This window comes from Echeneis naucrates, chromosome 9 (genome assembly GCF_900963305.1).
Source record: "Echeneis naucrates chromosome 9, fEcheNa1.1, whole genome shotgun sequence".
Classification (NCBI taxonomy): Eukaryota; Metazoa; Chordata; class Actinopteri; order Carangiformes; family Echeneidae; genus Echeneis; species Echeneis naucrates.
Window position 1 is genome coordinate 24,367,788 of NC_042519.1, and position 24,341 is coordinate 24,392,128.

Sequence of the window (24,341 nt, forward strand, 5' to 3'; positions counted from 1 at the left end):
TGATCTGTCACTGACTCCTCTGAGGTTACTGTGATGTTTACCTCTGTGACCTCTGACCTTTGACCTCAGTAAATCCCCTGTAGAAGAAACCTCCTTTCTGTTAAACTGAAAATAACCGAAATAACATATTAACATAAATCCATCTTTGTTAGTCAGAAATAATTGGCAGTACATAAAAAAAAACATTGTGTTACATTCATATTTCCGTTAAAATTAGAGGAACATCTGAATTTAAATATAAGATTATTTTTTATGCATGAATAAGTCTGAATAGATCAAAGGTTTAAACAGTTGACCTTTACTGTTTGTATTATCTTGATATTTCGTCTTCTGTTTAATTATTGTGTATATCAGCAGGATCACTCTGTGCTTGTGTGTCCAATCTAGAAGTGTTGTCGAAAATTGTAGACATGTCGCTCAATTCAAGCAAGTTCACAGGTGTTTGATGATGATCACATATTACGGCTATGATGTTGATTTACTTTTCACATCTGTATCTACTCTGCAACATAGAACAGGGAAGGAAAAACAAAGCTGTTTACGCTAAAGAAAAGAAACAAAGGGACTGACGTGTAGCTACAAAAGGCCAGGTAGACCGACGGCTCAAACTGAAGGGATGGAGAGAAAAGTTACTTCGTAACTTGTTTGTCTGTTCCTTAGCAACCACCATACAGCAGCCAGGAGGACCTACCTTTTCTTGTATTTATTAAAAAATTTGGAAAAAATGTGTCTGTGTGTAAATGACAGCAACCCGGAAACGGAAAAGCAGTAGAAGATGGATGGATGGATGGGTCGATGGATGTAAATGAAACATCCATCAACAGCTCGCTTCAGTCAGTGGAATGCATTTCTGATATCACATGAGGGGGTCGTCAGCCAGAACACCTCTTCTGTCATATAATACACAGATTCCACAGCCACAGTGTCCTGACTGGGACATTCGCGTTATTACTGTTATTAACAGAATGTCCACTCATTTACCAAATATTTAGTGTTTTGTCACACTTTCCTCAAAGAAATTAATTTAATAAAGTCTGAAAATTTTTGTTATCGCCCTCAGCTGCTGGGACAGACGAGATTGGTTCGGCCGCCTTGAGTCAGCATCAAGAATGGCATCCTAAAGGTCAAAGGTCATCGCACTGTCAGCAGGTGGAGGAAAAGTTTGACACGAGTCAATATCAGCATACCTGACCCAGATAACCTGAGGTGACCTCTGATCTTCCCTCATTCACACACACCTGGTGGTGTCACACGGTCAAGTGATCCCTCCACCTGAGCTGAACTGAACCAACGACTCTGAAATAAATGTGCTATAGCTTATAGAACAACTGGAATAATGACATCATCATCATCAGTATAGTTGATCTCTATAGTGAATATACGCTATCCCCCACCTGAAACTCCTTTATTTTTACGGTATTACGGTTTGACAAAGTTTTGCTGATTAGCTGATGATGAAGTGAAAACTAGTTCATTTATTTCTCCATTTCAAGCTCTGCTTTCCTTCACTGAGGCAGAGAGAGAGAGAGGAGCTCCACATGGTCCAACAAACAGGGCTCCAATTAAGGGACACACACACACACACACACACACAAACACACACTCTCTCTATAGTGGGTCTTTAATGCCACTTAAGGCTGTTAGTGTTTCCTGTTGACGTCCAACAACAGCCTCTTCACAAGCCATCATTTTCCACTCTGCAGACCTCTTTACACACACACACACACACACACACACACACCCAGATGGCTGAGTGCAATCAAACATGGTCAGATGTATCACAATGGTCTATATTAATAATAATCTATAAACTATTGTATATTATTGAAAAAAATAATCTTCTTTCGATCATCGTCATCATCATTGTGTGCGTGGTTTGTTTATTGTTTATCAGCAGGATGAAGATGATGATGTTACACTGATGAAGAGTCAGAGTCAGAACCACCCTCAGTTCACTGCAGTTGGACTGACTCAGAAACACAAATTATTCTGAGTTCACATTTAGACAAGCCTCTCAGTTCACGGACCATTTGACACTAATACTCACTCGTCTTTACCGCCCCCCCACCCAGCTTTCTCTCACTGGGCGGCCAAGCCCCCCCCTTCATTCAGTCTTCAGTTACTGACTCTGTCATCACTGAACCCTCCTACAGTCTGTTCCCAGCATGCATCTGGGCAAGACAGGTAGTGTCATGTCCCCTCGGTCAGCCCAGCAGCGACAGACAGAGAGACGTGGACAATCAGATATTTGGAGCTGATGTTTCATCAGCAGAACTCCTGATCAGATAACGATAGAAACTTCAGATCAGCTCCAGAACGACCAAACACATGAGAGGAACTTTTCTGTTAAAAAGAAGGAAACATTCAGAGTGTTTTAAATAGTAAGTTCAAAAGAAAAACCTAGAGGTGTCTCTGGGGGGGTTCATCTGAGTTCATCCTCCTCTTCCTCATCTTCAACCTTGGCTGAATTGTCGTCGTGCTGACATCATCTGACATCGTCACGTTACCATGTCAACGCTTTGATGACCCCCCCGCCGTCAGACTGTTGGATTATTCTTTTTCTGTTCATGTCGTCTTTCTGTTTTGAAACTGCTGAAAGATTCAGATCTTCACAATTTTCGTCATCCTCCCTGAAGGTCCTTCAGGTCCGGTGTTTCAGCCTGGACCTGCAGGACCTGCCTCACCTGGTCTTCAGTCAAAACAGGTCCTTTAATGCAGTTGAATCCAGACACCCCCAGGGGGTTGGGTCCTGGTCCTGGTCCAGACTGAGTCCAGGTATTAGAGGTAGTATTCCTGGAGCTCATTATCATATAATTACAGTGAGCTGTTGAACGTCGGGGGGGGGGGGGGTCCACATACTTCTGTCCACATTCTGCAGCAGAGCGGGGGGAGGGAGGGATGCAGACAGACAGGTGAGGGGGGCTGTATTACTGCAGGCTGCTGCTTTTAGACGACTCATTACTGTGCCCCCCCGCTGACTGAATCCATTACACATTAGAGCGGCGGGACACGCCCCCTCATCGCAGCACATCTAAATGTATGGAGCCGACTTCCTCCTGCATCACCTGCTCCACTGAGCGCGCTCAGTACAGCTCACTCTGAGCACACACCAAGCACTGGTCCCCCTAAGACCGAGCTGGTCCCCCACAGACCGACCTGGTCCCCCACAGACCGAGCTGGTCCCCCACAGACCGAGCTGGTGTCCCACAGACCGAGCTGGTCCCCCTAAGACCGACCTGGTCCCCCACAGACCGAGCTGGTGTCCCACAGACCGAGCTGGTCCCCCACAGACCGAGCTGGTCCACCACAGACCGAGCTGGTCCCCCACAGACCGAACAGGTCCCCCGCAGACCGAGCTGGTCCCCCACAGACCAAGCTGGTCCCCCACAGACCGAACAGGTCCCCCGCAGACCGACCTGGTCCCCCACAGTCCAAGCTGGTCCCCCACAGACCGAGCTGGTCCCCCGCAGACCGAGCTGGTCCCCCACAGACCGACCTGGTCCCCCACAGACCGAGCTGGTCCCCCACAGTCCAAGCTGGTCCCCCACAGACCGAGCTGGTCCCCCACAGACCGAGCTGGTCCCCCACAGTCCAAGCTGGTCCCCCACAGACTGACCTGGTCCCCCACAGTCCAAGCTGGTCCCCCACAGACTGAGCTGGTCCACCACAGACTGAGCTGGTCCACCACAGACCGAGCTGGTCCACCACAGACTGATCTGCTCCCCCAGAGACTGTCCCCCAAAGACCGACCTGGTCCACAGGTTCCTCGTGGTGTTCCTCACTTCATTTCCTGTAACCTTCACTACGAAGAGACACAGGTGCGACAAAAACACAGATATTAAAACAAAACAAACACACAACAGAAGCTGTAAATCAGACTGTTCATGAAAATACAACATTAATGTGAGAAGATGACTGAGACACATTTTGTTGTGTTGTGTGGATGAAGTTTATCTTGCAGTGAAATTGTGTTTTTGGGCAGATGAGGATGAGGAGGATGAAGAATCTGTCTGAATACAAACAGCCTGATTTCTTCTTCTCGCAGTGATATTAAAGTCTGAACCTCCTGCTGAGTCGACTCTTCCAATCTTCTCTGCTGCTGATCGTCTGTCAGATAACAACAACAACAAATACACTATTAGAGTCCAGACGGACAGATAGACAGGTCTCAGTCTGTCACTCACACACTTCATCTTTCTCAAGTTTTAATCTAATTATAAAGTATTTTGGGGGGGCTCTTTGTGTCTCAGTAGGCTGGGTGCCGGGGGGGTCGCTGACAAAGCCCCCTGTCCAAAAACATTTAGTCCGATGTTTGGGTGTCATTTAAAGGTGCTGGGGGGGTCATGAAAACGGCGAAGGGGGCAGCAGATGGATTCCAGATTAGCCCACCCGTCAGCGCCCATTCTCCACACTCCTGCCTTTCTTCTCCCACAAAAGTTTCTCTCTTGTTTCCTGAGACCCCCCCCCCAACTCCAATCACCCCACTGACCCCCTCCTTCCCCCGTCACCTCCCTAAGCCTCTTTTATTGCTCATTTCAGCGCAATGAAGACGAGGCAGCGCCTCCTCAGCCAGAAAGCAGCTATAATGAATTCATTGGCTGTAAAGGCCTTGATCCTCCATCGCCCCCCCACCTCCACCGGGGGAGGGGCACTATTGTTTAGGAGTATATAGGCTTGTCTATTACCTGCACACACACACTCTTATACACACAGCCGCTGAAAAGAGCCATTTGTTGCAAAAGAACCATTTCATAGAAACAACCCTCCCTCTAACCCCCCATTACACACACACAGACACACACACTGACACACACACGCACACAGTTACAAAGCACTACAACAGTAACAGAAGGTGGTGAGTCTGCAACAAAGACAGGCCATGAAATTCAATTAGCCGATTTTGAATGTGTATGTCTGTGTGTGTGTGCGTGCGTGTGTGTGCGTTCACTCAGTAGGTCTGTATCACTTCTTCCTTTAACTGCCTCACATCAATACTTATCTGATGGCTGAGAGTTTCTCTCTGATGTATAATAATAACAACAACAACAATAATAATAGATTGGATGCTCTCTGTATGGAAACACCTTCGACGTCGTTACCTCACATGATATCTGGACGTTTGAATCATTTCTGGTTCCTGATGACTTTTCAATGATGAGGATGATGATGATGAAGGCGGTTAAAGGTCAATAGTTTATTTATATTTATCTAAACAGACTCAGGTCAAAGAAAATCTTCTTGATTTTTAAGTTTATGTTAGCATCATTGGTGCCTGCAATACAGATAGATTTCCTTTACAGGAGCGTTTTTTCTAGCAGCTAATGCTAACGTTAGCAATGAAACGTCATTCAGGAAGGAAAATTCTTTCTCTGCTCAAGTTAGCATGCTAAAAAGGTGATCCCTGTCTGTCTCCTCACCGTCACTTCCTGTCCATCATGTCTAATGTTGTGAACGCAACAATGTTATTGTTAGATACGTAGCATTAATAAGACACGCAAATAAAAATTGTATGAAGATCACAATAAAAACTGTACACACTCACACACTAACTGGTACATAATTGACTCACAGGTTTTTCAGACAGATGATCAGCTATTACACCTTGACCTCTAATGGACATCAACACAATACACACTCATCAGTCAAAACTAACACACACTCCTCTCCTCTGAGGCCACAGCTGTGGGAGTTCTTGCAAACAGATGGACACATTTTTATGGTCACACACTCACACAGGACAAAGAGCAGCTGGTAGTTGGTACCTGCTGCAGCAATGTTCCTGATGGAGGAGGAGGATGAAAACCTTCTGATTCTCTGACCTTTATGACCTTTATGACCTTAAGTGACCTTGAATGCACTAATTTTTCAAAGACTAACAGCTTAAAAGTCATTTTCCTATAGACTTCAATACTATCTGACTTCTTTTAGCCAGTGGAGGGAATGAACAATAACTAAGGCTATTCAGACCAGAGTTCAGCTCCCTCTGGCCCCTCAGTGTGGCCCCTCTCATCATGTTTATTAAATGATTTAAGAATTAATTTATTGAGATGAAATTAAATGAGTTTCGTTTGGTTCAGCATGTCCTTGTGTTTGTTTGTTTGTTTGTGTGTTTGTGTCTCCTCAGCTCTTTGTGTTGTGTCTTTTGTTTGTGCTGCAGCTGATGAAAATGTTGGGCTTTTTGTGTGTTTCTGCTGAAAAGACCCTGAACACCAACGCCCTCCTCCGTCCCCTTCTAATCAGCCAGAGTCTCACTGTTTACTGTCTGTCTCTCTGTCTGTCTGCCCCTCTCTGTCTCTCTCTCTGTCGCTCTCTCTGCCTGGCTGTCTCTCTCACTCTCTCTCTCTCTCTCTGTCTGTCTGCCCCTCTCTGTCTCTCTCTCTGTCGCTCTCTCTGCCTGGCTGTCTCTCTCACTCTCTCTCTCTCTCTCTGTCTGTCTGTCTCTCTGTCTGTCTCTCTCTCTGCCTGTCTCTCTCTGTCTGTCTGGCTCTCTCTCTCTCTCTCTCTCTGTCTCTCTCTCTGTCTGTCTCTCTCTCTCTCTCTCTCTGTCTCTCTCTCTGCCTGTCTCTCTCTCTGCCTGGCTGTCTCTCTGTTTTTTAATCATAAACATGTTTTGATGGTTGAATCTGTTTTTGTTTTTTGTTGCAGAATCAAAACATGAAAACACGTCTTTCAAAAATAATGAGTGTGTTTGTGTTTGTCTGACTCTCTTTGTGACGCACACTAAAGACACACAAAGAGCTGAGGATGTGTATAACCTTAGTGTTTCGTCTCTTCTGTTGTTGTCCTCCAGGTGTTCAGATGCTTTGTCAACATAAACAGATGTTGTGTCTCCTGAGGTGTGAGAGCACATACAACACTACTATACAAACCTACAGGATCACACATACACACAGTGGTGTGTGATGAGGAACACTCACCTGCTGACACTCTGTGAGCTCAGTGTTTGGTCTCCTCCAGCTGGAGACGGAAGTGCAGGTCAGGAGGAAATGTGTTCGATTCCCACATTATTTCCATTCTCAATGACAGTTTGTTGTTGTTGTGGTAACCATGACAATGGAGACTGTCAGTTCAGGAAGTATGGGTTCCTCATCATCTCCGGACACCGCAGCCTGTGAGGGCCAATTCTGGTCAAGTTGAAAACGAAGGCATGGCTGTCATAACTATGGAAACGGAAGCCTCTGGACCACCGTCAGTCCAGTCTGCGTGATGACTGCTGTAACCATGACAACAGCTTCTTAGCGATGACTCCTCCTCTGGTCTGAGTGTGAGTCCACCCTGACGGACCCTAGTCCAGACTGACTTGGTCTCATTGGGTTTCAATGTTCTGTCACGCAGGAATCGAACACAGTTCTTCTGTGTCGTAGTCCATCCACCTGAGAGAGAGAGCGAGACATAGACACACAGCAGTAATTTAACTCTGTGGGGTTCAAGCCGCCTTTTAAATGACACAGTAATGAATTCACACACCGATCCATTAGAGACTGACTGAGACACACACACACACACACACACACACACACACACACACACACAGCGTAGCTGTGGGGTTGGATTTGTCTCTCGGGTCAATTAGCAGCTAATTGTTGGACAAGTGTTCATGTTTGATTGGATAATTATCAATTAGAGCAGAGAGGACAGGAAGTGATGTAACACTGACCCTACAGGTACACAACAAGCACACACTAAATACACACCAAGTACACACCAACACCAGGTACCCCCTCTCTGCAGTGTGTTAATTGCAGGGTAGCAGTGGAGGGCGCGCTGGATTTGCAGTGCAGGGCGTCTAGGAGGAGTCAACCTGTCATTTAGCTCTCTGGCTCTGGGCTGAGACCGGCAGGGAAGCTGAAGATTTTCCCAGCATGCCGTGGGCCAGAGTGGACTGAGCCTCGCCACAGTGGGCGCCTAATGGCATCACGCACACACACACACAGTAGTACTTCACAGTAGGCCTTAATGACAGCTGCCTTTTAATACTGAACTGTGTGTGTGTGTGTGAACGGCGGGGTACTTGTCAGGCTGAAGGGGGATAATTTTGTGTGTGAATGTGAATGAAGTCTTTGTGAGCAGCAGCCCGTCAGCTGACAGCTCCACACAGGAAACACTCAGAACGGTGAATTACACCTTTCTCACACCAGAAAAGAACCTGCTGCACTTGCCGCCGCCCTGAACGCCACATTCTGCATGGTCTGCACTGGACTGCTACAGTGGGGGGGGTCAACTTCCTGTGGCCTCCCTCACATGGTCAGCGTGTTGGAGGAGGAGGAGATAGAAGCTGCTCACACGTGATGGATCTATTAGTTTGGTATTGATCTGCTTGACTTTAGTCTAAATACAACATCAGAATTATTGATCCTTCAGGAACCGATCGATGGGAACAAACCTCAGACAGACTGTGTGAAGAACCTGAGACAGGAGCCATTTAATCATCAACAGATCATATGCTCCTCCTCCTCTCCTCTCCTCCTCTTGCTCACTCTACTCTGTCTTCATTTTATTCTTGGTTGGAAAAAGCTTTTATACCTGATAGGTGCGTGTGTGTAATTAGCCTGTAGTTTCTACCCACTGAGTGTCTAAATGCTTCATAATGTCAGTCTGTCAGTCAGAGGAGGAAGGAAAGGAGGAGAGGAGAGGAGGGGAGAGGAGGAAGAGGAGGGGGGGAGAGGAGAGGAGGAGGAGAGGAGGAAAGGAGAGGAGAGGAGGAGAGAGGAGAGGAGGGGAGGAGGGGAGGAGGAAGAGCAGGAGGGGAGGAGGGGAGAGGAGAGGAGGAGAGAGGAGAGGAGGGGAGGAGGGGAGGAGGAAGAGCAGGAGGGGAGAGGAGAGGAGGGGAGAGGAGGAAGAGGAGGAGGGGAGGAGGAGGGGAGGGGGGGAGAGGAGAGGAGGAGGAGAGGAGGAAAGGAGAGGAGAGGAGGAGAGAGGAGAGGAGGAGAGAGGAGAGGAGGGGAGGAGGAAAGGAGAGGAGAGGAGGAGAGAGGAGAGGAGGGGAGAGGAGGAAAGGAGAGGAGAGGAGGAGAGAGGAGAGGAGGGGAGGAGAGGAGAGGAGGGGAGAGGAGGAAGAGGAGGAGGAGAGGAGGAAAGGAGAGGAGAGGAGGGGAGGAGGGGAGGAGGAAGAGCAGGAGGGGAGAGGAGAGGAGGAGGAGAGGAGGAGGAGAGGAGGAAAGGAGAGGAGAGGAGGGGAGGAGGGGAGGAGGGGAGGAGGAAAGGAGAGGAGAGGAGGAGGGGAGGAGGAAGAGCAGGAGGGGAGAGGAGAGGAGGAGGAGAGGAGGAGGAGAGGAGGAAAGGAGAGGAGAGGAGGAGGAGAGGAGGAGGAGAGGAGGAAAGGAGAGGAGAGGAGGAGAGAGGAGAGGAGGGGAGGAGGAGAGGAGGAGAGAGGAGAGGAGAGGAGGAGGAGAGGAGGAGAGAGGAGAGGAGAGGAGGAGAGAGGAGAGGAGAGGAGGGGAGGACGGGGGGGGTCTTATTACCACTGTTCTGACCATGCTTGGTCAGTTGGATATTAGGGGGGCGGAGTCAGATGCTGCCAAGACGGCAGCGGTGAGCTGATGTCACAGAAGTGGCGTCCATGTTTGTTTACAGTCTGAGGTCAGGAGAGAGAGTTATATACAGGTTCTCCATTAGCACGAGGAGATGCTGACAGTTTCTCCTTTTATGGAGCAAAGTGACTGAAGGACGTGTGTGTGTGTGTGTGTGTGCGTGTGTGCATGCATGCGCACTAAAAGGCCCATTCGTGTATCACAAGGCCAGCTCCTGTGGCCTTGGACTTTGTTCATCAGTAATAATGACTTTCTCCTGATTGAGCTCTTCATTTAGGAACACACACACACACAGATACATTCAAATGCAGATGCCGTGAATTAAAAGCCTCTGTCCTTGTGTGGAGCCTCAGCAGCAGGTGGGTAAGAGCAGCTTTCATTTTGCGCGGCGCGAGCCGCGGCGTCCAATCATGGGGAGCAGGAAGAACCGTCCTCATGACGATCAGCAGAGAATGACGGCGCTTCCACCACAAAGGGTCAGACCAAATCCTTCAGCCCAGACCAGCTTCACCTGACAAACTTCCTGTCGTCTCCATCAGGCAGAGACACTCACTTCAGCAGGTCCTCTTCCCATCAAACAAACAAAAACAGTGGTTTTTGTTGTCGTTTGGACCGATCCACAGAAAATCAATAAAGTTATTGATTAGTGTGTGATCGTGACAGAGAAGTGTGTTAATGACATCACAGTGGGCCCCAACATGGCTGCCCTGCTGCTGAAGGACGACCAATGAGAATTCTTTGTTGATCATCCAATCAGAAACAAGGCCTCAGGTCACTCTGATCTCAACATCAGGTTCTGTTGCTAGGTGATGACATCAGAAGTGACACAACATAGCTGTTCGATTGTGGAGGGCTCTGGGGTCTGCCTCCTGTGATGTCATCATCAGAAGACATAACAGCTGGATCTTATCGGAATCTCCTGTCCGACCTCAGTCCTGACCCCTGCCACCTCTGACCTTATCAGGTGACTCTCCTCAACACCAGCAGGGGTCAAAGTTCAGCATACTATTTCCTGCCTTTGTTGAATCACTTTTACAATGTTTCTTCACCTGATTGTCCAGACGGCATTTAGTCAAATTCAAATCTAAATTTAAGTTTGTTTATTTCATCAAATCATAATTTATGGCCCGTACAGAGATCCAGAGATCTGGGACCTTCAGATCGGACTGGATACACATCAGACCGTGCGGACACGCCGGTCTCAGATCAGCGTCTCTTTTCTTCAGATTTCAAGTCCTCTGTGTTGCTACATAGCTAATGTTAGCATGAGCCGCTGTTGACGCTGGTCCTGTTAAATTGGACGGTTTATTTTAGCGGCAAAGTGTCAGGAGCAGGGTTAGGGTTAGTTGTCTGTCATCAGTTCATCTTTTATTTTACAGCATCTGTTTTCACTAAACTGTTCGTTGGATGAACTGACTTTGTTGCAAACTTCTCATCAACAACCAACAGCTAGTTCAAACTTCACTCACTAACATCTGTCTCCATTGTCAGCCTGCCAGGAGCGACAATCATTAGCTGAGGCGGCTAACAGATGAGAAACAGTCAGTCCACTCAGTTCTCTACAGGCCGCGGCTCTCTACCCAGCATGCTTTGCTTCATGTCTCCCCTTCATGAGTCTGATCTGTGGGAGCATCGATTTCATCATCAGGTCAGAAAGAAGAGAACCAATCAGACACCGCACGATCAATATGGCGTCAGAGCGAGTATGGAGTCTGAGAGAGATGCATCATTAACTGACAACACACAGACACACACAGAGACACACAGAGACACACAGAGACACACAGAGACAAACCATATAAAAGTCATATTTTTTTTGTTGTAGTATTTTATTGTTAAAATTGTTTTTGTGTATTGTGTATTACTTGTTAATTGTTGTAATCTAATAATTTAGTAATAAGTAATATGTTTGTGATATTCATTATAAAACACTTAAAATGTGACAATGATCTTTGTGAATCAGTGAATTCAATATTTAATCAGTTTTTACTGGGTTTAATTGAATTTTTAAAATTTTCACATGATCAAACGCCTTAACTTCAAATTTATTTTCTTTCAAACATCTTAAAATCGTAACATGTACAATGTTACAGCAGTAATTAATATAATAATTATTATGATTAATGTATACATCTGGGCACAATTTTCACTTGAGACTAAACATTTTTGTTCATTAACAGAAAAACGAAAAGAAGGAAAAGTAATTTTCTTTTATAATGAAAAGTGAAAACAGGGGTGATATCTTGAGTCAGAAGGAGAACAGAATATTTCCTGAACTCACCCAGATATGACCCTCCGCTATGACACCAGCTTGATCCCAGAGACTCTGACCTCTGAAGACCAATAATCTTTATCAGAGCTGCCAGATGTTTAAAATGATGTTAATTACAGCAGACCTTCATTTTTCCCTGTTTTGATGCCATCATGATCAGTTGTGTCTTCCTGCAGACTTGAATTAGACACAACGATCTACACAATGCGCCACGAACACACAAATGCAGTAGCAGCGCCCCCTGCTGACCAACGTAATTACAGCAGGAACCGAAGGTCTGTGTGCCCACAGCCTGTTTTCACAAACTGAGCCTCGAACCAACCTACAGGACTTCTGGGACAAAGCTCTTCTGTGTTTCACCTTAAATCTGAAATTACTGAGTGTCGTGCTGCTCCTGGAGCTCCTAAGAGAAGCCTGAGAGAGAAGAACAAAACAAATATAAATATATACAAATATATCTGCTGATGGATACCAGCCCTTCAAAATAAAGACAAAGTTCCAAACTGAAATATGGACATTTAATGGAAATATTTAACTGTTAATATTAAGATAGAGACCTTTAACTCTTTGAACACGGACGTTTAAGCTCATCATTTTTAAAATGTCAGAATAAAACATGACAACAGAATGATGACTGTGACCTTGTTAACTCACCTGCTGAGGACAAGACAGCCTGACAGCAGAGAGGGAGGAAATACGCAGCTGGAAAATCACAGAAGAAGAGTTCAATATTCACTTAGAGCAGAGAGGTCGCACAACCAGTAGACCTTCACACACACACCAGTGTCCGGTGGGTTTTGTCCTGCCTAATAACCTGCAGACTGCGGCCAAGGGCAGCACCTGATCACCACACACAGACACACAACACAAATACACGAACTATGAACACACACACAGCAATTATGAGTTATTGATTGCCTTTTTCCAAAAGGCAGCAGCTGGAAGGGTGTGTGTATATGTCTGTGTGAGTCTGTGTGTGTGCGTGCATCACGACTTCATCAAATGTGCCTGTGTGAGGTGTGTGACTGAACTGTTTGATGGTGCGTTCAGGTACGGGTGTGATCACCAGGGAGTTGCTCCTCACAGCTGATTCATTCATTCATTCATTCAGGTGTGATATCAGGTGATCATGACTCTGACTCTAAGTCTCACAGGTAGTCCTGTAGACCAGTTCAGACCAGGTCTGGAGCAGGAAGTGGTTTCAGGTGTGATGGACTTTTCACAATAAGAGAAAAAACACAATGTTAGCAATGCTGACAACTTTATTAAACTTCTACAAAAACACGTCGTAGAAAATTATTTCACTTTGTCACAATTGCAGACAGAAACACAAACAAACACACTGTGACGTCCTGCTGTATAAAAATAGTAATAAAATCAGACATGTTTATTTTGTGTGTTATGAACAACCAAAGCCATGAAGGAGTGAACAGATGAACGAGTGAACAGCTCTACCTGCTGGACAAACTCACTCATTACAATCTGAGACAGCTCAGAGTCATAATGCTGAAACAGCAGCGCGCGCACACACACACACACACACACAGAACATGTGAGATGTAGAGAGGGAGACAAGTGTAAAATAAATAGAGAGCCGTGTCCTCATTGAATCACTCCAATCAGCTGGAAAATGAACCCAGTCTGAGTCTGACTTATCTGGGCTGGACCCATCTAGCGTCGAGGCCGCTCTGGACTTCAGTCCTGTTGTTTCTTGTTACCTTGACAACACCTCAAACTGAAGTGGCTCTGGTTGCTAATTGTGGCTAACATTAGCAAAGCTAGCAGCTGGTTAACGAAACAGTTTGATGAATGGACTGATGGGAGCCCGGGGTCAAAGGTCACTATGACCGAATCTGTCTGTGGGGATGAAGGCCACTATGACATCCTCCTCCTCCTCTTCATCAGGGCCGGAGGAAACATCCTGAGCACAGACACTTCAAGACCAGTGGACAAGAAGTGGACCTGAAGCTCTGGTTTGTGTGGATCCCTGAATCTAAAACCTGCTGAGTCCAGAACAAACAGACTTGCTGTTATTTTCCAGGATGAACGGAGTGATGAATGAAAGACGACACGCTGACCTGTCCTCCTCCCTCCTCCCCTCACCACTCCTTCTTCTTCTCGTCCATGGAGACCCCCCCAGGGCCCAGGGCCACCACCAGCAGCAGGCCCCCGATCACTGATGTGGTCTGGAAGAAGTCGTACTTGAGGAAGTCGTGCATGGGCCTGTAGGAGGGGACGGTCCAGAAGGCATTGAAGGTGAAGTTGATGCAGAGCAGCCAGACCACCAGAGTCAGAGCTGCCAGCTTGGTCTTAAAGCCCACAGCCACCAGGACCATCAGTGCCGTGCCCACCAGGTTCTGCAGGAACTGAAAACCGGGGGGGGGAGTTAGCATCTGGCTTCACCCAACAGGCTGGTGTCATGTTGTGTGGTTGTGCAGACTCACAGTGAACAGGCTCAGGTCGAGGTGTAGCAGTGTCAGGAACATCAGGACCAGGAGGACTCGACCCCCCAGCTGCAGGAGGTGCTTCGGAGAACTCTGATGACCGAGGGAGGGGACTCCGGCGAACATGCTGCGAGCCTCCTCCCTACACTCAGCCAGCAGGAGCAGCAGACCCCCCCCCAAAGACAGATTCCTGCAGCAGTAGGGGGCACGGTCACGTTAATGAACCTGTGAGGTAAAGTTCCTGCTGCAGGTCAAAGGTCAAAGACTCACCTCATTAAGAACTTCAGGTCCCACAGGATGCTGTAGGCCAGCGTCTGCAAGGAGACAGGAAACCAGCAGACTTTCAAAATAAGACTGACCTGAACGTGTTTTTAAGACAGAAGTTCTCTGAGCTTTCACTTTGAATTGGCATCTAAATAAAATCTCAGATGTTTTTTTTTTTTTCATTTTCCTTAAAAACAAATGGTGAAGAAATTATTCAAAACAAGTTTGAATTTTACTTGTTTTGGGGTTAAAGTGTCAAATGTCCTTATTTCACATTTTCTCGTCAATCAGTATCAGTCCATTGGAGCTGCTATACATCGCTGTCCAAGATGGCGGACCAGACTGTGAGTCCCTGCGCACAGCTCACGTCAGGAAATACCAAGCTCAGCGCCCTCTGAGCTACAGGAGCCCGAAGGGTGAGATCGACTTTTGGTTCAGCCTTGCTGTTGCTGATGTTTGGCATTTAAACGCAGCAGACCAACGACCTGCTGCCACATTCTGGATGAACAAACGGCTGAATACTGTCACAGCTCTGAGATATGAACGAATCAGGCTTACCTGCAGGGCGATGATCCCAAACAGAGCGAAGCAGGCGTTCTGAACAAAGTTCCTGCTGAGGATCAGCACACAGCCGCCTGCGTACACACAGTCAGTCAGCTCTCGTTCTTCATCTGAGGACGGTGTGTGCGTGTGTGTAAATTACCCAGCTGCCCCAGCAAGTTGAGTAGCACAAAGATGTTGGCGAGGAAGCGTCCACAGTTCCAGGTGGAATCGATGTACTCGCTCTGCTCCGCCCACTGAAGCCACATGCGGACTCCGTCCTCCAGGAAGGTGCTGACTAGGCAGAGCCGGGCCACGTGGGGCAGGTAGTGCTTGGTGACCCGGAGGAACTGGAGAGGGGGGGGGCAGATTAATCGTCCATTAGTTTTGAGGATGCGGTCTGTGGCTCACTGGCCCTGCAGATCATTTTACCAATTTACTGATCATTATTAATGATTCATTTTCACTTAAACTGTGATCATCAGTCCGTTGGGCTTCCTGTCAGGTGACCAACAGGAACGGTTGCTAAGTAACCAGTCAGGATGTGTGTGTGTTGTGTGCGGTTCAGATGAATGAAAAACTAACAAATGACATAATAAAAGTTAAATCACGACAACTGGTGACGTCATTACAGCGCACTTAGAGAAAGTTATCAGTTTGACCTCCACCCCTCAACAGAACTGACAGAACCAACAGAACAGACAGAACAGATAGAACAGACAGAACCGACAGAACAGTCAGAATGAACAGAACCAACAGAACAGATAGAACAGACAGAACGAATAGAACCAACAGAACAGATAGAACAGACAGAACGAACAGAACAGATAGAACAGACAGAACGAATAGAACCAACAGAACAGACAGAACAGACAGAACCAACAGAACAGATAGAACAGACAGAACGAACAGAACCAACAGAACAGACAGAACGAACAGAACCAACAGAACAGACAGAATGAACAGAACCAACAGAACAGATAGAACAGACAGAACCAACAGAACCAACAGAACAGACAGAACGAACAGAACAGATAGAACAGACAGAACGAACAGAACCAACAGAACAGACAGAACAGATAGAACAGACAGAATGAACAGAACCAACAGAACAGACAGAACCAACAGAACAGATAGAACAGACAGAATGAACAGAACCAACAGAACAGACAGAACAGACAGAACCAACAGAACAGATAGAACAGACAGAACCAACAGAACAGACAGAACAGACAGAACCAACAGAACAGATAGAACAGACAGAACGAACAGAACCAACAGAACAGACAGAACGAACAGAACAGATAGAACAGACAACAGAACAGACAGAACTACCAACAGAACAGACAGAACCAACAGAACAGACAGAACGAACAGAACCAACAGAACAGACAGAACAGATAGAACAGACAGAATGAACAGAACCAACAGAACAGACAGAACCAACAGAACAGATAGAACAGACAGAACGAACAGAACCAACAGAACAGACAGAACCAACAGAACAGATAGAACAGACAGAACCAACAGAACAGACAGAACCAACAGAACAGATAGAACAGACAGAACGAACAGAACAGACAGAACCAACAGAACAGATAGAACAGACAGAACGAACAGAACCAACAGAACAGATAGAACAGACAGAACCAACAGAACAGATAGAACAGACAGAATGAACAGAACCAACAGAACAGATAGAACAGACAGAATGAACAGAACCAACAGAACAGATAGAACAGACAGAATGAACAGAACCAACAGAACAGACAGAACCAACAGAACAGATAGAACAGACAGAATGAACAGAACCATGAATGAACAGAACCAACAGAACAGACAGAACAGACAGAATGAACAGAACAGAACGGACAGAATGAACAGAACCAACAGAACAGACAGAACAGACAGAACCAACAGAACAGACAGAATGAACAGAACCAACAGATGAGTCTCAGAGGAAAATGGACCACCGAAAGCTGGCGTACTGACCCCCCCGCCCCCCCCCACCGGCATACGTGTAACACACCACGAGGAGGCACGACATCATTTTTATTAATTTATAAATAAATATTATTAATTTCAAAATTAAAATTCATTTTCTGCTCTAATCAAATTCACTTCCTGCTCCACACAAAGTTCACCAGAGTTCACTTCTTCGGACACAAGCTGTCGTTAAACCGACAGGAGACACCGACGGCTCCGCGCGGACCCTGAACGACACCGAACCGATCGATCCGGTTATTGATCCGAAGTAACCGAAGCTCCGAGGGCGGGCCGAGTCCCGGCCCGGTCTGCGGCCGGCTCGGCGGCTGTGTTTCCGGTAAGAGCAGCTCACCTGGTCCGCTACATCCTCCGCCCGGCTCATCAGGTCCCCGTGTCCCATCTCTCTTACGGTGAGCTCCGGTCCGGTCCGGTCCTGCAGGAGAGCCCCGGTAACGATGCTGCTGCTGCCTCCGACCCACAATCCTCTGCGAAGAGGGGGAGGGCGCACCCTGCGGGAGGGTCGGGGAAAGGCATGCCACGTGGACTGTCTGAGACTGATGATTTTCTACAAAACTTTTTACTTCTCAACTCTGACAAAACAGAAGTTATTGTACTCGGTCCTGAGCACCTCAGAAAAATACTATCTAATCATCTCATCAGTCTGGACGGCATCACTTCCAGCTCCACTGTAAGAAACCTTGGAGTAATTTTTGACCAGGACATGTCCTTTGTCCCTCACATAAAACAAGTTAGTCGGGCAGCTTTCGTCCACCTGAGAAACATTAGGAAAATCAGAAACACCCTTTCTCAGGATGATGCAGAAAAACTAGTCCATGCATTTGTAACTTCTAGGCTGGACTACTGTAACTCATTACTATCTGGATGTCCAAACAAATCTCTAAAAGGCCTTCAGTTGATTCAGAACGCTGCTGCACGAATATTAACAGGAACTAGAACAAGAGATCATATCTCTCCTGTTAGCTGCTCTTCATTGGCTGCCAGTAAAATATAGAGTAGAATTCAAAATCCTTCTTTTAACGTATAAAGCTCTTAATGGCCAAGCTCCATCATATCTCAGAGAGCTCATAGTTCCTTACTGTCCTAGCAGGCAACTCCGCCCTCTAGATGGAGGTTTACTTGTGGTTCCTAGAGTCTCCAAGAGTAAATCTGGAGGCAGATCATTCAGTTATCAGGCTCCTCTTCTATGGAACCAACTCCCAGCATCGGTCCGGGGGGGCGGACTCTTTAGTAACTTTCAAGACCAGGCTTAAAACTTTCCTGTATGACAGAGCTGATAGTTAAAAAGTTAAAGTCATCTACTCTTTAGCTACGCTGCTGTAGGCCGAGGCTGCTGGGGGAAGGACTGAGCTTCTCTGTCTCCTTTCCTCCCCCCTTGCATGCGCTGAAGAGAACAATGCTTCTTTAAAATCCCTGTTTTTCCCAGTTCTAAGCATTTATACTGCATTTACTAACCATGTTCTGCCAAAGTCTCTGTCTCTCCCAGTCCTCATCTCCATCTTCCTGCAGCATCATGTTCCTCCCTACACCTGTTTGAATATCCCCTCTCCTGCTCTCATTCTCACCCTACACTACACCCCCGCCCATGCCCCCACTCTCGACCCAACTGGTCGAGGCAGACCCCCCCAGCCTGGTTTTGCCCAAAGTTTCTGCCTCTTAAAGGAAGTTTTTCCTGCTCATGGGGGGATTTGTTAGTCTCTTTAAATAATCTAGGCTCTATAATCTGCTCTATATGCAAGGTGCCTCGATGTAACTTTGTTATGATTTGGTTACGATCTGATTTGATTTTATTTGATGTGGACTGATGTAGTCTGATGTGGACTGAGGTGGTCTCAGGTGGTCTGTATTTCAGGACCAGGTATTCAGCATTTAGAGCTGTTTGTGTTCATCACATTATTTTTAATTAAAGATGAAACAAAGAAAACCTGAAAATTTTACTTCATTTAAATATTTGGACTGAAGGACACACACACACACACACACACACAGTGACAACCTTTGATTTTCCTGTTAATTAAAGTCTCACTGTTGATGGTTGAGTACATGTTAGTCCCTTAGATACCCAGGTGCATGATGGGATACAAACTGAGCAGATTCCTCTGTGCCATTATTACTTTCTCGTCTCCTTTCTCCTCATGTGTCCTCTGTCCTCGTCTCCTTTCTCCTCATGTGTCCTCTGTCCTCGTCTCCTTTCTCCTCTGAGCTTTGTGACTCTGAACACAGGAACACAGTTGACGGTCGATGGTAAAGAAAAATGACCAGTGAAGTTATTTATTTTGACTTAAATCTGAGTTTATATGAAACCATTCAGAGTCTTAGCAGTGTCTTCAAATGATGAAGCATTTGTGTGTGTGTTACCTGCAGGTTAAGGTAGTGTGTGTGTGTCCTGCAGTGTGTGTGTCGAGCTGTGGCCTCTCTGTGGAAAAACTTGTTACAGAGTCGACACAGGAAGCCGGACACAGGAACCACAAAGCTACTTCCTGTTGAGACAGAGACATGTCATGTTAGTGCAGAACTGAGTAGCGTCCACAGGGGGGCAGCAGAGCTCCACCCTCCACCTCCCCAACAGCCAATAGGAACGTACCATATGTGCAGAGAGAGTTGTATTCTAGTGTGTCCACTGTCTGCAACACACACACACACACAGGCTTTTGTCCTTGAAAGTCATTTCAACACTTCAAATACTTTCCAGACTTCTTCAGGCCCTGCAGGTTTTACCTCCAACTCTTTGTCCTCTGTCACCTCTGTTTGTTCCTCCACTTCATCATCAGCTACGCCCACTTCCTCCACTTCCTCCACTTCCTCTTCCTCCTCGAAGCAGCCGACAGCATCCACAGTGATCAGCTCCTCCTCCTGAACATCCTGCAGGTGAACCTGGGAGGAGACAGAGAGAGAATCAGACTCACCCCCCAGCTCCTGAGCAGGACGCTGTTTGGTTTTTCTCAATGCAGTTGACCTGCTGTTTGTGCTCTGGAGACTTCATGTGCTCCACAAACTTCCTGGGTGTCCTGAAGTGACGTTTACACACCGGACAGAAGGGCCGACACAGCTGCTTACACAACTGGATCAGAAACACACAAACAGACCTCATCAATCAGTCAGTGTTCTATGAAATATCATCTAATTACTGATTCCAAAGGTTCTTAAAGCTGTTGTTAACAGCTTAAAAGACTTAGATCAGGATCAGGATCTAGGCTGATCCAGATTCTGAGTATATTTGTCCCTGACAATGAAGGAGTTTCCATGGAAACCTTCAGAGCAATAAAATCCAGCAATGGCTGCAATGTCATTGGCCCCCTCTTTCTCTCACCTTGTGTTGTTTTGTTCGTCGGTGAACAATGACATCACCACTGAAGTGAGTCTGACAGGCATCGCACCAATGCCGAGGCCCAGGCCGACGCCCCCTGGAGGACGACACAGTGATGTCAGAGTGCGCTAGTCTGTGTCATCTCTGCGTGTGTGTTCTTACCTGTCCTGCAGTGTGTGTGTGTGGAGGCAGATAGAGTTGGTGATCTCGTGCAGTTTCTTCATGTGTTCTGCTCCTGACATGTGTTCATGAAACACCTGGACCAGACAGACAGACAGAGGCGTTGACCCTGGTGTTGTGGAGGTGTTCCTAATAATGTGATCGGGGTGTAGGCTCACCTGCAGGGAGCAACAGGTGAGGTTACAGACGTGACAGTGGAGTCCGCCTGCCTGTCGGTCTGCTGTCCTGTCTGTCTGCCCGAACTCTCTGCTCTCACTGCTCTGCTGGATGGTGACCTTTAGTGACCCCACACTCTGCAACTGCGAGAGCGCGCGCGCACACACACACACACACACACACATATATATATATATAGACTAATTGTCCTGGTTGAGGCCTCTGAGGTCCCACCTGAGTGAAGATCAGCTCTACCTCAGCTGCTCTGCTGTCATCACTGCGCTCAGCTGACTCCTGGTCAGGGGGCGGAGCTCTGGTCGAAACACCACCTACTAACACACACACACACACAATACATATAATAAATATGATAAATGAAATCCAACAGAGGGTTTTGTTGCTGTGAACTCACCTCCCGTGAAGCAGCCACCACTTCCTGTTTGATCACATGACCACGGGGTAGGAGCGGCTGACTCCTCCTGCCTGTGGGAAACAGGTGTGTTTGGTTTGATGAACGGAGTGAGCTCTGTGTTTGGGGAGACGCGGAGCTGCCCATCCAGTCTGGCCCTCTTGGTGCCTCCTGAGCCTCCCTCAGGTCCCGGGTGTCCAGCTCCTCGCTCTTCTTCTTCTGTGGTGGTGGAGCTGCTGCGGTGTTCCAGATTGTCACTGGTCCCTGAGGCCGCGCACTTCCTGCCTGACACCTGACCATTAAATATACATTAAAGGCCTCCATGAACAGCAGAAGTGTGTGTGTGTGTGTGTGCTGAAGGGGGTCTTTTACATGATGAGGGGAAGGCTGCCTCCTCTGCTCAGGTCCAACTGGGAATCGAACCTGCGCCACACTGTTACCTGCTGCAGGCAGGAACCACCTGCAGGAAGAGCAGAGCTGGTATTTATTAGAGTCCCCTACAGACCACTGGACCAGGTCTACTGAGGTTGGGTCTCCATGGTTCTCATCAAACAGGTCAAAGTTCTCACCTTCCTGTCCTCCTCTGCTGTTTGACCATGATGACCTTTGACTTCTGTGTCGCAGCGCTGACGTCAGTGTGAAAACAGGAACTTGGTTTCAAGTCGAAATTTCCGTTCGAACAATTAAAAACAGCCGACGTCGAGAATCTAACTGACAATACATCTAAAACTATCAAAGTTGGCTGTTCGCCACCTCAGCCGAGTTTAAGGAGGCTGTCAGACGGCTCCCTGAATGTTTCCGTTTCAATGAAATAACGAGCTTTACCGAGTTTTCACCGAAAACAGACTTTAAATACGCAGATTTCCAATGAGGATCTGTTTCGGTTAAAGTGAACGGAATAAAGTCAGTAGGTCTGAAATTCAGATCTTCGACAGATAAGAAAAACGAATCTTCTGGTTGAATGAAGACGAATTTAACAGAACTACAGTTCTCTTCTCGCCGCACAGCTGCTAAAGCTAACGGAGCTACATGGAAACTCGGACAGCAGCAGGCGGAGCTGCAGCGACACCTGGCGGCCCGGAGGCCGCGGACACCCGGGGAACTGCAGCCGACCTGCCGGGACCCGGGAGGAGCACATCATCAGTTCATCCGTTCATCTGCTCATCAATTCATCCGTTCATCTGATCATCTGCTCATCATTTCATCCGTTCATCTGATCATCTGCTCATCAATTCATCCGTTCATCTGATCATCTGCTCATCATTTCATCCGTTCATCTGATCATCTGCTCATCAATTCATCCGTTCATATGATCATCAGTTCTAAAACTTTAAACAAACTTTCATTCCGATCTGAGTTTGAAGTGGATAAAGAGGAGAATCAATGAGACTGATTGGTGATATTGATCCGTTTGTCATAGACCTGTAACCATGGTAACCTTACCACAGGAAACACTGGGTCTTCCTTTATGAGAGAGACAAGATGACACTCTCCCATAATTCCTTGCAGCAGCTGTAGTTGCCTCTGACACACCTGCTGACCTCATGACTGTGTCAGTGTACCAGCCAATCAGCTGAATTGAAAGACATATTTCTGTCAGCCATCTTGGTTTTTTTACACCAATAGAAGCCATGTTTGGATGAGAAGGTGGACCCGACCCACTCAGTTCTCTCTCCTGATTGGATGGTTCACTCAGTCAGTCCCACAGTAGCCCTGCCCCCTAACCCCTCCCCTTTCCCTCTAAATGAACATCATATTACACTTCTGACTGAGACCAGAAACTCATTGGGGAGGAGGAGGGACATTTTCCCATAGACTTCAATATTATCTGGCTTTTGCTTTTATGCAGCCAGTGAAGTCGCCCCCTGATGGTCAGTAGACAGAATGAAAATGGACTCTTCAGAGGAAGATAAAGAGCAGCTTGTGTCTGTGTGTCTGTTGTCGATCTATAGTCAGTGTTTTTCATTCTGGTTGAAAAGGGAAAAAGAAACTTGGACCATGTGTCCAAAATAATGTGGACACCGAGTCCAGATCACTGAGCTCTGGCAGGACCTGGACCGAATCCTGATGGATTCACCACATGTTGGATCAGGTTCCTCTGTTCCTCTTCCTGTGGTCCAAATCTGGTCTACAGAGGGTCCAGGGGGGTTCCAGGTAGGAATGAACAGCTGATCTGAGTTGGTTCACTTTGAGTTGCACAACCTCTATAAAAGCCATCATCAATGGAGCCCCGATACCACGAGTCACCATGACAACGAGAAAAAAAGATCCAGTTACTTCACCCTGATGGAGGTGGAGGTCTGAATTCAGGCCGATGGAGAGGATGAACATGTTTCACTGTAAATGTAACACCGCTGCAGCAGGAGAAGAAATTACTACCTGAGTCAACACGTAAGTTTGGATGGACTCTTCCATTTTACATTTCACCGTCAGAGATCGCGAATAAAATCAGATTTTCATTTAGGTGCAGTTCATCAGGAGAGAAGCAAAATATAAAAACACCATTCTAAAAGGTCAGGCGTGCCTCACTTTGATTTTAATTTTATTTTTTTAAATTGACTTAAGCTATTAATTAAAGTAAATATTAATTATAACCCCGAACAAAATATTTTAACATCATCTCATTTAATAGCCCACCGAGTAGATGAACACATCATACAATGTTTAGCCATTTTTACTGAAGTCATTCAAAAAGTGACAATGTGTACACAAACACAATAAAATCTACTAATTTAAAAAAAGAGATTAACATTTGAATTCTGCTGAGCCAACAGAAAACCTCTGACAGGCTGAGGAGCTGAGGTCACCCGGGGTCACCCCCCAGGACACAAGTGCCTACATCAGGTGTAAGTATAAACTGGTGTCTTTAAAAAATAAAACTTATATATATAACCCCCCCAATCATCTGCCTGGTTCAGCCTCCGACTGAAACAGTTGAAGTATTCCAGACTCAGATCGAAGTATTCTGAAACATCACAGGAGGAGGATGATGGAGGAGAAACGCTGTCTGCTGCCACAGGGAGAGCAGCAGAATGTAAATCATTTAAAATAATAGAATATATCATTTCTGAATCCTGTTGACTTCCTCTCTGATGTTTCTTACAGGTTTGTGTCCCGGAACACGCCCATCGTTGGGAACAGCAGTTTCAGTGCTCTAAACCACTGTTGCCTTTCCAAAGTGCTCTGCATCACAGATGTTCTAAAGAAAACTACCGTTTGCAAAACGAAAAACAAA

The 24,341-nt window shown here is 46.7% G+C and overlaps 2 protein-coding genes across 4 annotated transcripts; both read right to left on the reverse strand.

Moving 5' to 3' along the window:
* Positions 1-13,052: 13,052 nt before the first annotated feature.
* Positions 13,053-17,660, reverse strand: LOC115048819 (surfeit locus protein 4-like). The gene is made up of 6 exons (XM_029510598.1): positions 17,389-17,660; positions 15,214-15,400; positions 15,069-15,145; positions 14,517-14,560; positions 14,247-14,436; positions 13,053-14,168 (listed from the first exon to the last, which is right to left on the reverse strand). Exons 1-6 carry the CDS (start codon positions 17,434-17,436, stop codon positions 13,902-13,904), a joined length of 813 nt encoding a protein of 270 aa, XP_029366458.1. The 5' UTR covers positions 17,437-17,660; the 3' UTR covers positions 13,053-13,901.
* Positions 17,661-18,719: 1,059 nt separating this feature from the next.
* Positions 18,720-22,190, reverse strand: LOC115049125 (cip1-interacting zinc finger protein-like). Of its 3 annotated transcripts, XM_029511108.1 has the most exons (13): positions 21,676-22,190; positions 21,479-21,566; positions 21,110-21,398; positions 20,953-21,029; positions 20,700-20,840; positions 20,524-20,618; positions 20,365-20,458; positions 20,011-20,115; positions 19,773-19,928; positions 19,639-19,678; positions 19,413-19,534; positions 19,254-19,267; positions 18,720-19,221 (listed from the first exon to the last, which is right to left on the reverse strand). In XM_029511108.1, the coding sequence occupies exons 1-13, from the start codon at positions 21,702-21,704 to the stop codon at positions 19,188-19,190; spliced, it is 1,284 nt and encodes a 427-aa protein (XP_029366968.1). In that variant the 5' UTR covers positions 21,705-22,190; the 3' UTR covers positions 18,720-19,187. The 3 variants fall into 3 exon arrangements, with proteins under 3 accessions (XP_029366968.1, XP_029366969.1, XP_029366967.1); XM_029511109.1 differs by having other exon boundaries at positions 18,725-19,267; positions 20,953-21,026; positions 21,676-22,187; XM_029511107.1 differs by having other exon boundaries at positions 18,726-19,267; positions 21,676-22,186.
* Between the last annotated feature and the right edge of the window lie 2,151 nt (positions 22,191-24,341).

Coding starts and splice junctions, on each gene's coding strand:
- LOC115048819 (XM_029510598.1), bottom strand. CDS start 17,436: ATGGGACACGGGGACCTGATGAGCCGGGCGGAGGATGTAGCGGACCAG. Junction 15,401..17,388: donor CGGAGGATGTAGCGGACCAG/GTGAGCTGCTCT, acceptor CCCCCTCTCCAG/TTCCTCCGGGTCACCAAGCA. Junction 14,561..15,068: donor TTGGGATCATCGCCCTGCAG/GTAAGCCTGATT, acceptor GTCTCCTTGCAG/ACGCTGGCCTACAGCATCCT.
- LOC115049125 (XM_029511108.1), bottom strand. CDS start 21,704: ATGGTCAAACAGCAGAGGAGGACAGGAAG. Junction 20,459..20,523: donor ACACACACACTGCAGGACAG/GTAAGAACACAC, acceptor GTCGTCCTCCAG/GGGGCGTCGGCCTGGGCCTC. Junction 19,929..20,010: donor CTCCAGAGCACAAACAGCAG/GTCAACTGCATT, acceptor GTCTCCTCCCAG/GTTCACCTGCAGGATGTTCA.